Genomic DNA, 14,132 nt, shown 5'->3' with positions numbered 1-14,132 from the left:
TCCAGACAGGTGCTGAGGTGGGATTTTTAAATGAGTAGGAATCAACTGGGCGAAGAGAGGAGAGCAAGGCACTCAGGCAGGGGAAACAGCATGTGCAAACGACCCGAGGTAGGACAGATGTGTTAAGTGCAAAAGAGTGAGGGAGACTGGCTAGCTGTTCACATTTCCTCTTATTTCCAGGAACTCAGCTAAATTACATTTCTCAGCAGCTCTTATTTTACTTGTGGTCATGTGACCTAGACAGGGCAGAGACATAGGTTAGAAGAAGTAGAAGTTCTTGAATGACATGTGAAGCTGCCTCCATAGTAACCTGCACTGGAGCATGACCTCAGAGAGTAAGTCACTTATACTGGGTCAAACCATCAACATTTTGGGGATGTTGGTTACAGCAGTTAGCTGACGCTGACTAAAGTCAGTGCAGCTGGCGAGAAGGAGCATGAAGCAAGAGGAGACTAGAGATGCGAGCAGGTAATAAACCACGCAGGGCCTTGTGGGGGCACGTGACTAAGTTCTGAGCACAGGAATGTGAGTGGAAGTGATGTGAGCAGCTTCTGGGTTGTGCCTTCAAAGGAAGGCCATGAGTCTGTCTCCAGTATTGCCACCTCCTTCTGGCTAGAGTGGGGACCTGGTGGTGGTGCACCATTTTTGTTTTGTTTTGTTTTTTGCGAACAAACCCGCGGCATATGCAAGTTCCCCGGCTAGGGGTTGAATCAGAGCTGTAGCCGTTGGCCTACACCATAGCCACAGCAACACTGGATCTGAGCCACATCTGCTACCTACACCACAGCTCATGGCAATGCCGGATCCTTAACCCACTGAGCGAGGCCAGGGATCGAACCCGCATCTCCATGGATACTAGTCGGGTTCGTTTACAGCTGAGCCACGACAGGAACTCCTGGTGCACCACCTTGACCTTGTAACACCCTAAGGATGGAAGGGCCACAGGATAAAGAAGCCTGGGTGCCTGGATGACCTCAGCAGGTATAGCCCCTGCACCTTTCCAGGGTGGCTTCCATAAGGACTGTTACATGAGAGAGAAACCAACTTCATCTTAGGTTTAAGCCTGTATGATTTGGGGTCTCTGCCAAACTTACATCCCATCAAGATGGGGGGATCCCTGGGAGAAGCTCGGGTTGAGAGGATGAGGTTGCATCTGAATTCTCCCCTCTTTGAGTTTCCCCTCGTTTGAAGACAGTTCCGTTTTCTCTGCCCTCTCCCGCCCCATGTCCGGGCAGTTTTCGCCACAGGCAGGAGCCAAGAAGGAAGGGTGGCCCCGACCCAACGGCTCAGGAGGGAGAGGATGCTGGGATGGAGGAGGAAAGTGCCAGTTCTTCTTTGTTTTTATCTTTTATCTGGATACAAAATGTGTGACGTCTTCATAGTCACAAATGAACAAGCACAGGGGTGGGATTCTCAGTTCTTTCATGATTCTGATAGTTGTGTCCGCTCTCCCTCCCGTCGTGGGATATTAACATACTATTTTCCTTGTTATGGGCCCATACTTTCGCTGTGGTCCAATTCATTCAAGCCGATATGTGGTCACAGGCTCCCTCCTAGCCACTCAAACTTTTGTTTTGTCAAGTGGCATTTATTTTTATTTATTATTATTATTATTATTATTATTAATATTATTATTTATTTTATGGCCGCACTTGAGGCAAATGGAAGTTCCCAGGCCAGGGACTGAATCCGAGCTGCAGCAGTGACCCAAGCCGCTGCAGTCAGGTTCTTAACCCATGGTGCCACGATGGGAACTCCTATTTTAATTTTTGTTTGTTTGGTTTTGTTTTCTTTTCAGCGCTGCACCTGCGGCATATGGATGTTCTCAGGCTAGGGGTCACATTGGAGCTACAGCTGCTGGCCTACACCACAGCCACAGCAATGTGGGATCTGAGCAGCATTTGTGACCACAGATGGCCTACACCACAGCTCACGGCAATGCCAGATCCTTAACCCACTGAGTGAGCCCAGGGATCAAAACTGCATACTTATGGATACTAGTCAGGTTCTTAACCTGCAGAGCCACAATGGGAACTCTCCCTATTTTAATTTTTTTGACTGCTCCCACAGCATGCAGAAGTTACTGGGCCAGGGACTGAATCTGCGCTACAGTAGGAACCCGAGCCACGGCAGTGACAATTCCAGATCCTTAACCACTAGGCCACCAGGGAACTCCCAAAGTACCATTTAAATCTTTGACTTTATGGTTTAAATGTCATGGTTCGATATATCCATTGGGAGTAATGGGCTGCAAGGAAAAATAGAACTAAAACAACAGTGGCTTCAGTAAGTAGAACTCTATGCTAAATAAATAGCTATTGTGGTCAAGCCATTAGGGGATAGTTGGTTACACAGCCAATGCTAAGTGATACACCCTTGAATTCTTGGAACTTTTCCTGGATCCTTATACTACATTCTTCCTTGTTTTTGTTTGTTTGTTTCCCTTGAGCTACTTCAGTGAGTTTCTTTTCCTTGCAACCCAAGAGTTTTAAGAAATATAGATTGCTTACTTACATGGCTCCTAGGACTTGGTGAGATGGGCAGATGGGGTGTTGACAGCTTGCAAGTGGAGACAAGAGCAGTCCCTGGGCCTCTCAATAAGATGGAAACATCTCACAAATGGTCAGGAAGCCAGGAGGGAGGAGGTCTCAAGTGGAGTTCCCAGGAACTTCATCCCGTCCCCAGCGCCAGGATTCTCCCCTCCCCGCACTCTTTCCTGGTATCACCACTTGGTTGATAGACAGATGTCCACACTTCATATGTACATTGCATTCTCTCTCTCTCTTTTTCCCTTTTTTGGCCACCCTACAGCATATGGAGTTTCCATGCCAGGGATCCGATCTGCAGTTTCAACCTATGCTGCAGCTGTGGCAAGGCCAGATCCTTCAACCCAGCTGTGCTGGGCTGGGGATTGAACTTGCTTCCTGGTGCTGCAGAGATGCCCTGATCCCATTGCACCACAGTGGCAACTCCTGTGTTCCCTTTTTGTGCCACCCACATATCCTGTCTTCTAATAGCAAAGGGTAGTTTTGGTAATGCCTACATTATTAAAAATGGTAGAGGGATAAGCTCTACCCACTCTCTCTTGTAGCTGTGCCTATGAGATTTCATGGTTTTGGGGTTTTTTTGGGGGGTGATTTATCTGAATTTGTTCCATTACTGTGTAGTATTTCCCCATGGAACCCACTGTATAAAAATACCATGAATTTGATTGGGAAACAGTTTGGAAGCATCCTAAACACTGAAGATATACATAGTCTATAATTCCACTAGTGGGAAATTCCACTGCTAATCGTACCCTGAACAGAAATGTACACATGTGAGCCACAAAATGTATATTCTGAAACTGGACATTGTAAACTAGCTGTGTTTTGAGTACTACATAAAAACACATGATTAAAATCTGCTTGTGGAATTCCTGTCGTGGTGCAGTGGAAACGAATCCAACTAGGAACTGTAAGGTTGGAAGTTTGATCCTTGGCCTTGCTCAGTGTGTTAAGGATCTGGCGTTGCTGTGGCTGTGGAGTAGGCCGGCAGCTGTAGCTCCCATTAGACCCCTAGCCTGGGAACCTCCATATGCCGCAGGTGCAGCCCTAAAAAGTCAAAAAGACAAAAAACAAAACCAAAAACAAAAACCCCCAAAACCAAAACTGCTTGTAATATTGTAAGCGACCGTTAGCAATCCTGCTCTGCCATTGGCCAGCATTGCACAGGCCCCTCCCCTTCCTCTGCAGAAAAGGAGCCTGAATTCGGACTGAGGGAAGATGGTTTTTTGAGAACTAGTCTGCCATCTTCTCAGGCCACTAGCTTTCCAGTTAGAGTCGTTTTTCCTTGCCCCAACAGCTATGGTCTAGATCTATTGGCCTATTGTGGTGAGTAGTGATCTTGAACTCACAGCATCAATTTCTCCCTTTTTTTTTTTTTTTTTTTTTTGTCTTTTAGGGCCACACAGGTGGCATATGGAGGTTCCCAGGCTAGACGTCGAATCGGAGCTGTAGCCGCTGGCCTACACCACAGCCACAGCAACGTGGGATCTGAGCTGCATTTGCGACCTGCACCACAGCTCATGGCCACACCAGATCCTTAACCCACTGAGCGAGGCCAGGGATCCAACCCGAGGCCTCCTGGATGCTAGTCAGGTTCTTTAGCCACTGAGCCACGACAGGAATTCCAATTTCTCTTTTTGTCTAGATTTATTTATTTAAAAATTTTTTCAATTTATTTAAACTGAAAAAAAAAAATCCCCAAACGGTTCACCAATTTCTTTGTCAGTCAGACCTACGACGAAGAGAGAGAGAAATAATAAAACAACAACAGTAACGGCAATAATAATAACACATGTGGCCAAAATTCACTGAAGGCTCACTATGTGCCAAGCACTATTTACAGCACGTTACTCCCACCATCTATGTCATCCAGGCCCCTACTCTTTGAGGTGGGTGTTAGATTACTATTATCCCTGTTTTACAGATGGGACCCAGAGCTCTCAAAGGAGTCACCCAAAGTCCCACAAGCTGGCAGGTGGCAGAGCTGGGATGAGCCTAAGGAACCTGGCTTCAGGGTCCTTGGCCTTAGCTGCAAACCCTGGGGCTCTCTCCGGGCCCTTGGTGGGTTTGGTAGAGGTGTGTGGGACGTCCTCCAGCTCCTAGCCCTCTTTTCTGAAGATTGACCCTCCCCACCAGGAGAGTCAGGATGGCCATGCTTGTCTTCATGACCTCATCTCCAAAGCCACAGCTGATTGGACAAGGCTGGTTCCTTCTGATGACGTCAGCATCGGCCAAGATGGCGGGGAGGACAGGAAGTGACCCCTCCTGCCTCTCATAGAGGCGGGGACGCCGGGGGCTCGGGTGGAAGATTTTCGCACCAGCATGATTACTCAGCTTTTCCCTCTAAGAATATGACTTTGGAGTTAGATCTGAGTTTGATTCAGGGCATGTCAGCTGCATGTCCTTGGGCAAGTTGATGGATATCTTTGAGATTTAGTTCTAATCATTCAGAAAGTGAGGACAAGAACCGTACCAGGTTGAGAATTGTTGGGACTTGACTGACATCCCAGGAAATTGGAACCACAGTGAAGAAGATGCTGTGGGGGGTTCAGGGGCCACGGTATCCCGAGTGCCTGGCACACAGTGGGCACTCGACAGTGCTGTGTGGAAGGGATGATTGCAGTGCTGACCACACCCCAGGCTGGGCTTTAAAGGCCTTAGAGATACTAGCTTGCTGAATCCAAACAACAGCCCTGGGAGGCAGGGACTATTATTATGACCCCCATTTTGCAGATGTGCAGACTGAGGCACAGAGAGGGGAGAAGTGACTTGGCCATGGCCTCACTGCCAGTAAGTGACAGAGCTGGAAGGAAAAAAAAACCCCAAACCCTCTCATGTTCCCCTGAGCCGCTTTGGGAACTGACCAGTCCAATGGGCCCATCGGGAGTCAGTGTCATCCTCTCTGAATGAGCTTAAAGCTCCTTGGGACAGGCTGTTGGCTTGGCTTCCGTCTTGCCGCAGAGCGAGTTCTGGGCCTTGGGGCTGCTGAGTGGATGGGAGTGAGGGAAGGCAGGTACCTTTTGTCGTGGATTAAGGTGTAGACCGAGAGTACGACCAGTGACACGATCACCACCAATGTGACCACGATGAGGGCAATGGCAGATCCTCCTGACAGGGAGAGAGTGGGGTTCGGCTTGATGGGCACAGGGTCTGTGGGCTCCACGTTGGCTTCTGGGGACCGAGAAGGGGGGAGTTTGGAGAAGACACCCTCCCTCCATGCCCCCCACTCCTGCCACTCCCCCTGCCCCTTTGCCTCCTCTGGGTCTCTACCCCAGCCTCCTCTCTGGTCTCTGGTCCCAGTCTCTCCCCTCCCATCTCCCCACCACGCAGAAGCTGGAGGGGTCTTTGAAAAGTTCACACTTCTCCCTGTTCCTCCCCTGCTCAGAACCTTGCCATGGTCCCCCCAGGACCTCACCTTGGCCTTTGAGGTCCTGCCACCTGGCCAGCCCCATTTCTTTCCACCCGCCACCTTTATAGCCAAGCCTCATTGGATTCTACTCCATTTTCTAAGCTCACCCCCCTCCCACTTCCAGGCCTTTATCTGTGCCCCTGGAATGCCATTTATGCCATTTTCTCCCCCTTGGCCTGGACAGTTCTTATGTATCCCAGTACCAGCTCAGATGTCCCCTCTTCCAGGAAGCCCTCCCCGATCCCCTTGCTGGGTCAGGCATGCCCTTAGTACCCACCACCCTCTGAGCTCTCCCACCCTCGCCGTGCCCACTCTGGTCATTACTGTTTGTGGACTGTCCCCTACTGGACTGGGAGTCCCATGAAGGCAGGCCAGGGCTGTCTCTATCCCCGGATGTCCTCAGCACTGCCCAGCACGAGCCAGTCACATAGCAGGTGCTCAGTAACTGTGGGTGGATGATTCCTAAACAGTGGAGGAATGAGGAAGGGGGGTCTCAGAAGTACTGTCATTCTCAATGACCATATCAAGGTCACCAGATGTTCCACGATTTCAATTTTTTTTTCTCCCAGTCAGTCCCTTTAAAAACAAATCCTGAAGCTCCCACTGAACCCTGGCCAGGAAGAGGAGGTGGCCCTTGGCAGTGTAGCCAAGCCAGTGTTCTATCATGCTCGCCCTTTTCATGCACTGGACCTTTGCTCGTGTGTCCCTGCTGCCTAGATACCTACCCCCCGGGCAGCCAGCCCTCTGCGCCCTTCCAGCTCATTCCACTCCACTCATCCTCCATGAACCAAAACACAAAACAATAGGCTGCTATTTAAAGCACTTGACAGGCATTCTGCCCATCTATATGTACTATTTCAGTTCCAAACTTGCAGGGGTCTACAAATCAGACCTTTATACACAGGAGGAAACTGAGACTCAGGGAAGGGACATCATTTGTACCAGGTCACCCAGCCAAGAAGCCACAGGGGTAGAAATGCAATCCCACTTTGGCTCCCAAATGACTTTTCTCATCCCAATGACTGGCTATTCTTGTTATTGCTGCCTGATCCTTCAGACACGCTTCTGTGTACAGTAACAGGCACAAGATTAAGAACAATATGGAAAATGCTGATCATAGCAACAATACTGGTTCATGTTCTTTGAGCCCTCACTAGTGTTTAGGAGTGCTGGGTGCTCTCCTTTTAAACTGTTCACCTCCTTATTGCACTGACTGCACACAACTACACTTTGGGTTGGGTGCTCATGTTCTCCCAGTTTTACAGATGAGGAGATGGAGGCACAGAGAAGTCAAGACAGTGGTCCAAAGTCACACAGCCAGGAAGTAGTGGTGCCAGAATTCAAATTCCAATTCCCGGTTGGAATTTGTGCTTATATTATCACTTTCATTTTTTTCTCTGGCATGTCCTGAGCACTCAGAGAGGTGAAGGGGCTTCCCAGGTTCACACAGCCGGCAAATGATTGGAGGCAAGACCCAGGCAGCAGGCTCCAGATCCTCCCCTGAGCTTTCATTGGAGTTCGTGTCTTTGGGCTCCAGCCTCTCATCTGTAAAATGGGTTAATAATCCCCACTCTACCAGGAGGATGAAAGAATGGGATGCCTGGAGTTCCTTCATGGAATCTGACCAGTATCCATGAGGGTGCAGGTTAGATCCCTGGCCTCGCTCTGTGGGTTAAGGATCCCATGTTACTGTGAGCTGTGGTGTAGGTCGCAGACACGGATCTGGCCTTGCTGTGGCTATGGTGTAGGCAGGTGGCTACAGCTCCACTTTGACCCCTAGCCTGGGAACCTCCATATGCTGTGGGTGCAGCCCTAGAAAAAAAAAAAAAAGACTGGGATGCTGTCTTGGCTCTAAAGGGTCTCAGAGGGAACTGCTCACAACAGATGGCTCAATGGAATCAGAAAGCTGTCCACTGAGGAGCAAGGGTGCAGGGGTCGGGGGTGAGGATGGGGAAACTCACGTGGCAGCATGACCGTCACAGGCTGGGAGAAATACACCTCCTCACTATTCTCTGCCAAGCATACATAGGTGCCCAGATCCTTCAAGGACAACCTTTGGATAATCATTTTCTTCCCGGTCCCACAAAGCGAGCCGTTGAGGGTCCATCGTAGCACAGGTTCAGGGTCGATGGAAGCCACCCACTGCAGGATCACCGAGTAGTTGAGTTCGCTCTGGATGATACCCTGACTGTTCCCCGGGAATGTCATCAGCGGCACCCCACTGGAGCTGGCTGTGCAAACAGGGAGCAAGGTCACATGGGTGGAGACGGCTCAGGGAGACTGAGCCCTTCTTCTGTTCATCCCGGAGGCATCCACTCATTCGTTCGATCATTCATTCACAAACAAGTGTGTTTGCAGTGCCTGGTCTGTGCCCGGTGTGGCTCCAGACACAGGATGTAGGAGAGCTCTTGATGTCCCCACCCTCAGCTCCTCCAATGGCCAGCGCTGCAGCTGTTGCTCAGGGTGTCTGCTGGCTGCCAGAACCCGCTCTGCCAGAGCTCTAGGGAGTGGGCAACTTCCACATTGGATGACGTTGGCTGGTTTATAAATACCCCAGCTCCCCGCCTGCAGCTGGACCAGGGTGAAGGTCAAGGAGCTGGGAGGAAGAGTTGGGTTCTGGATTTTTTTTTTTTTTGTAGGGCCACACCCGCTTTTTTTTGGGGGGGGGGTTGAATTGGAGCTGCAGCTGCCAGCCTATGTCACAGCCATAGCATCGCCAGATCTGAGCCACATCCATGACCTACACCACAGCTCACAGCAACGCTGGATCCTTAACCCCCTAAGCAAGGCCAGGGATCGAATCTGAGTCCTCATGGATCCTCGTGGGGTTTGCTACTGCTGAGCCACGATGGGAACTTCCAGATTCTGGATTATTTTGAAGGCAGAGCCCTTGAGATTTGCTGACGGATTGGATGTGGGTGGGAGAGAGGGGTCGAGGAGGCCTCCAAGGCTTAGTGCCTGAGCCACTGGCTGCTGGGAAGGCTCTTTGCAGACCGCATACACGAGCCTCACCACAGCTCTCTTTTCATGTGTGTTCTTGTTTTGTTTTGTTTTGTTTTCAGGTGAAAGACTCAGGTCTGAGGCTTCTTAGGGCCAGGCCTCATGGTCAGAGAGAGACACAGCTGGGATTTGAATTTGACATTGCGGTGAGTGCTGGAGACTTCTGTGTGGAATCGATTTCCAATTTCAGTGCAATATGATAAGTGAAAAAAATGTAAGTCCAATCAGAGCACTCATGGAAGGCTTCCTGGAGGAGGTGGTGCCTGAGCTGAACCTTGCAGGAGGAGAAAAAGCCCACCAGGTGTGAAAACAAGAATCAATGTAACAGCCACCTAGACTGGACTCTTACTATGAGCCAAGCACCGTTCTAAACAGAGGTTATCTCATGGTTTGTTATGTGGCCAATGAGACCCATGCTTGGGTGAAATCATTTAGGCGGTTGTAATTAGCATTTAAAACATGAAATGATGGAGTTCCCTGGTGGCTCAGCAGGTTAAGGATCCAGCATTGTCACTGTAGAGGCTTTGGTTACTGTTTGATCCCTGGCCTGGGAACTTCCACAAGCCTCAGGCGCTGCCCCCCCCCCCCCCAAAAAAAAACCCACATGAAATGAAATATAATAGAAAATATCATTACTCATAGCAATAATCGTTAATGTGTGACACTTGTCTTTCAGTGACATGTGGTGTGTGGATATCTGGGATACTGGGTCATGATATGAAATGTATTTCTCAGTGTGAGTCATGATTAAAAACGCTCAAGGGGGAGTTCCCATCATGGTGCAGTGGAAACAAATCCGACTAGGAACCATGAAGTTGTGGGTTCGATCCCTGGCCTTGCTCAGGGGGTTAAGGATCCAGCGTTGCCATGAGCTGTGGGATAGGTCGCAAACACAGCTTGGATCTGGCGTTGCTGTAGCTGTGGCATAGGCTGGCAGCTGTTGCTCCAATTCAGCCCCTAGCTTGGGAACCTCCATAGGCCGAGGATGCGACCCTAAAAAGCAAACAAATAAATAAGTAAAAAAGCTCAAAGAGTTCCTGTTGTGGCTCAGGGGGTTAAGAACCCAACTAGTATCCATGAGGATTATGTGGGTTCTATCTCTAGCCTCCTTCAGTGGGTTAGTGATCCCGTGTTGTCATGAGCTGTGATGTAGGTCGCAGATGTGGCTTGGATCCTGTGTTGCTGTGGCTGTGGTGTAGGCTGGTACCTGCAGCTCTGACTCAACCCTAGCCTGGGAACGTCCATATGCCACAGGTGCAGCCCTAAAAAAGAAAAAAAAAAAGCTTGAAAGCCATTGGATTTACTCATTTGATCCTCACAACAACCCTATGAGGTAGTTTTTTTTTTTTTTTTTTATTGCTACTCTCCTTTTAATGAGAAAAAGATTCAAAGACGTCAAGTCCTTTGAAACCCTCATGGCTACAGTGGCTTACTGTGTGCCAGGTACTGTTCCGGCCGTTTGACGTGGAGGAACTCACTTGTTTCTCACAACACTCCTATGATGGAGGAGGGTCGGCTGTGACTCCACTGCACAGACGAGGATGCTGAGGCCACTTGGCAAATTAAGTAGAGGAGCAGGGATTTGAATGCAGGTGGTTTTGGTTTCAGAGTCTGCAGAAGCGCTAAGCCAAGCATGGCACAGGCAAAGGTCGAGGTAGGATTTTAGAAGAAAAATTGGCCTTCAGATCACAGACGCACAGACTAACGGACCTTAGCAACCCTTTCATCTTCTGGTGGAGGTAAAAAAATCCTCTGTGTGGAAGGAAGCTGGGCTCGGAGCCTCCTCGCTCAGTCTTTGCTTGTACCATAGAGATGGTGCCGGGCTAGAGAGGCACCGTGAGCTCCAGGATCATAGAGAGTGGTGTGGAATCCTAGCTTGGCCTTTGCTTCTACCAGACAACAGGTTGTTGATGTCACCTCTCCAAGCCTCAGTTTTCCCACTCGTGCAAGGGAGTGGGTGCTTAGAGCATCTTCTTTCTCTGGTTGTTGTGAAATCCCCCAGTGTTTGGTCCATAGCGAGGGGTCAGTCAATTGGAACCACTTGCTCATGCTTACCGGGGTTTACTCTGGCTGGGCTCTCTCCCCAACGCTTCACCTGCAAAATCCTGGTCAGTCTTCAGGTCCCCGCTCAGCTATCCCTGCCTCTGGGATCTCCCTCCATCTTTTCTCCACTTCTTCCTTTAGTCACAGAATCCCACATTTTAGCTAGGTGTGTGGTTGCCCAGGATAATGACTACATTTTCAGCATCTCTTAGAGATAAGTGACTAGTTGTGACTAGTTCCCAGCCAATAGGATGTGAGCCCCCTCTGTGTTGGACCTTAAAAAGAAGGCATCTTCACTCCTCTTCCCTCTCTTGTTATGTTGGTTGGAATGCAGATATGATGGGAACTGCCTTGGGTCTCACAGGTGGGACAGAACCTAGTGATGGCAGAAGAATTAGAAGGAGCCTAGGTCTGGCCACCATGAAGCCACTGTATCATCCCTAAACTGTTTATGCCAGACTACTCTGTGTGTGTGTGTGTGTGTGTGTGTGTGTGTGTGAGAGAGAGAGAGAGAGAGAGAGAGGCAGACAGACAGACAGACAGACAGGCGTAGAGAGAGAAAGACAGATCTTGTTTAAGACTGTTATTTTGGGTCTTTATTAGAGCAGCTGACTGTGAGTCCTAACTGATGATATGGTCTCTGCTATGGACTGAATATATCTCTCCCTCATCTTCCCCCAAATTCATATGTTGAAGCGCTAACCCCCAGTCTCTCAGAAACTGCCTATAGTTGGTGAATGGGCTTTGAAAGAGGTGATTAAGCTAACAGGGGGCCATGAGGTTGGGTTCTCATGCCTTCTGACCAGTGTCTTCTTCTTTCGAAGAGATTCGGACACACAGGGAGACACGGGGGGGGGGGGCACACACAGCAGGAAGGCCATTCGAGGGCACAGTGAGAAGGCAGCCATCTGCAAGTCAAGGAGAGAGGCCTCGGAGGAAACCACACCTGCTGACACCTTGATCTGGGACTTCCAGCCTCCAGAACTGTGAGAAAGAAATTTCTATTCTTTAAGCCGCCCAGTCTATGGTATTTTGTTCTGGAAGCCCTAGAAGACAAATATCTCTCAAAACTACCTTCTAGGGAGGATGGGTCTGGTTAACCTCAGGGCTTTGTTTTTCTGGCTCAGATGTGCAAGTTCAAGTCCAGAGCTGCACAGCTCATAAGGACAGAGGTGAGTTTGAAGGCCGCCACCAGAGCCCCCTGCCCTTCCTCACATGATAATGAACACATATTTAATGCATCTCTCTTGGCAAGTGTGAGAGATGACAAAAACATCCATGACACTTTGCAACTCCTCTCATCAAGAGCCAGAGACTGGGAGTTCCTGTCATGGCTCAGTGGGTTAAGAACCTGATATAGTGTCTGTGAGAATGTGGGTTTGATCCCTGGCCTCCCTCAGTAGGTTAAGGATCCAGCCCTGCCACCAGCTGCAGTGTTGGTCACAGATGTGGCTGTGGTGCAGGCCGACCCCTAGCTGGGGAACTTCCATATGCCTCAGGTGTGGCCTTAAAAGACAGAGGGGGAGGGGCAGAGCCTTTATCTCTCCCCTCAGAGCGAGGCTGGTCATGTGATTCACTTTGGCCAAGAAAATATGGCAGAAGGGCTGGCACGCCAGCTCTGAGCCTGGGCCTCAAGGGGCCTTGCAGCTTCTGCTTTTGTTTCTCTTCCATTGCTGAGTAAACGAGCTCAGACTAGCCTGCTAGAGGGTGAGAGGGTTTATGGCCCAATGACCCTCATTGCCCCAGCTGCCAGCCCGGCCACTGCCACATATGGGAAGGAGGCCATCCTGGACCTGGGCACTCATTCCCCAGCTGACCATAGACGTATGAGTGAGCCTGGCTAAAATTAGCTAACTGTGAAGCAGAATTCCAAGTAAAAGAAACAATGGCTATTTTAAGATCTGGGGTGGTTTGCCAGGGAGTGATGGGTGATGAGCATAGAATGAGTCCTGTGGGTCCTGTTGACTGGGAACTCGGCCCCTCCCGCCGTGGGGCCCCACTCACCCTTGACATGTATCTGCTCCGTCGCACTCCTGCGTCCCCTGCTGGTCTCCAGCACCACAGTGTAGCTGCCTGCGTCTTGAGTTGTCACGTTTCTGATGATCAGGCTGCCTTGGGGGTCCAGCGTCTCCCGGCCAGTGTGGCCAGGCCCTGGGAAGCCCTTAGGGGAGAAGATCATGGCTTCTGGCCTGGCCTTGTGCCCTCTGAACCAAGAGGTGGAAAGAACACCCCCGAGGCTTCTGGGGACAGGCAGGTGGGCATCGGCTCCTTCAGTCAAGGGGTCCAGAGACGCAGAGGAGGGCAGCTCCGAGGAGGCAGGGCCGGTACAGAATGCCAGCAGGCTGCCTTGGGAGGGGTGAGAGGGAGAGGGGAGAGCAGGGGAGCAATGAGACCGAAGGCTGCCCAGCAAGTAACTCTTCCTGAACTGGTGAGAATGAGTCATCCAGAGCTGATGATGACAACAGTAATGATAATAATAATAACGTAATAACAATAATAGTAGAAATTCAAAGGAACTTTCCTTGAGCACCTCCTAAACCCGGACACTGCCTAAGTGTTGAACACGTATTATCTTTTTTTTCTTTTTTTTTTTTCTTTTTTGCTCTTTAGGGCCCGCCTGTGGCATATGGAAGTTTCCAGGCTAGGGGTCAAATTGGAGCTACCACTGCTGGCCTATGTCACAGCCGCAGCAATGCCGGATCTGCGACCTCCACCACAGCTCATAGCAACATTGGATCCGCAACCCACTGAGCAGGGCCAGGGATTGAACCCGCATCCTCATGGATGCTTGTCAGATTTGTTTCTGCTGCACCACATCGGGAACGCCCTGAACACATGTTATCTTACTCCTACATCAGTCCCCCAGAGCACTTATGATCCTGGATGTCGTGTAGGTTCGCCCTCTACCTTTCTCTGCTCTGCTCTGCTTCCCGAAAGGCTGACTTCTCTGAGCTTCAAGGCGGGGGAGCCCTGGCCTTTTGTTTCTGGTTGGCTTCTGTCAGCGGGAGCTGTGGTGCAAGATCAGAGGTAGGACAGAGGGACCTTGAGGTCCCTGGTCCCACGGCTCCCTCCCTGCTCCATCCGCCCTGGTCCCTCTATTAAAGGTCCTATTGGGTGACCCTCTCCACACACCA

At 50.2% G+C, this 14,132-nt stretch overlaps 1 protein-coding gene and 1 long non-coding RNA gene across 2 annotated transcripts in view; one reads left to right on the top strand and one right to left on the bottom strand.

The window, feature by feature from the left end:
• Positions 1-14,132, top strand: part of LOC125132594 (uncharacterized) — a 66,395-nt gene that overhangs the window by 35,738 nt on the left and 16,525 nt on the right. The window contains exon 3 of the long non-coding RNA XR_007136280.1: positions 9,018-9,101. This is a non-coding gene — a long non-coding RNA (uncharacterized LOC125132594). The remainder of the gene's footprint in view (positions 1-9,017; positions 9,102-14,132) is intronic.
• On the bottom strand, positions 4,187-13,407 carry IGSF23 (immunoglobulin superfamily member 23). Its single transcript, XM_047790064.1, has 5 exons — positions 13,003-13,407; positions 7,917-8,186; positions 6,280-6,417; positions 5,564-5,717; positions 4,187-4,278 (listed from the first exon to the last, which is right to left on the bottom strand). Exons 1-5 carry the CDS (start codon positions 13,175-13,177, stop codon positions 4,269-4,271), a joined length of 747 nt encoding a protein of 248 aa, XP_047646020.1. The 5' UTR covers positions 13,178-13,407; the 3' UTR covers positions 4,187-4,268.

The sequence above is a fragment of the Phacochoerus africanus genome, chromosome 8 (assembly GCF_016906955.1).
Source record: "Phacochoerus africanus isolate WHEZ1 chromosome 8, ROS_Pafr_v1, whole genome shotgun sequence".
NCBI lineage: Eukaryota > Metazoa > Chordata > Mammalia > Artiodactyla > Suidae > Phacochoerus > Phacochoerus africanus.
This window is presented reverse-complemented; position numbering and strand designations above follow the sequence as displayed.

Excerpts from the sequence above, each read along its gene's own strand:
- IGSF23 (XM_047790064.1), bottom strand. The coding sequence starts at position 13,177 with ATGATCTTCTCCCCTAAGGGCTTCCCAGGGCCTGGCCACACTGGCCGG. Across the intron at positions 6,418-7,916 it reads TGTGACGGTCATGCTGCCAC|GAATCATCCACCCACAGTTA; the intron begins GTGAGTTTCCCC and ends TCCACTGTTTAG. Across the intron at positions 5,718-6,279 it reads TAGGGGACAGTCCACAAACA|AAGCCAACGTGGAGCCCACA; the intron begins GTAATGACCAGA and ends CTCGGTCCCCAG.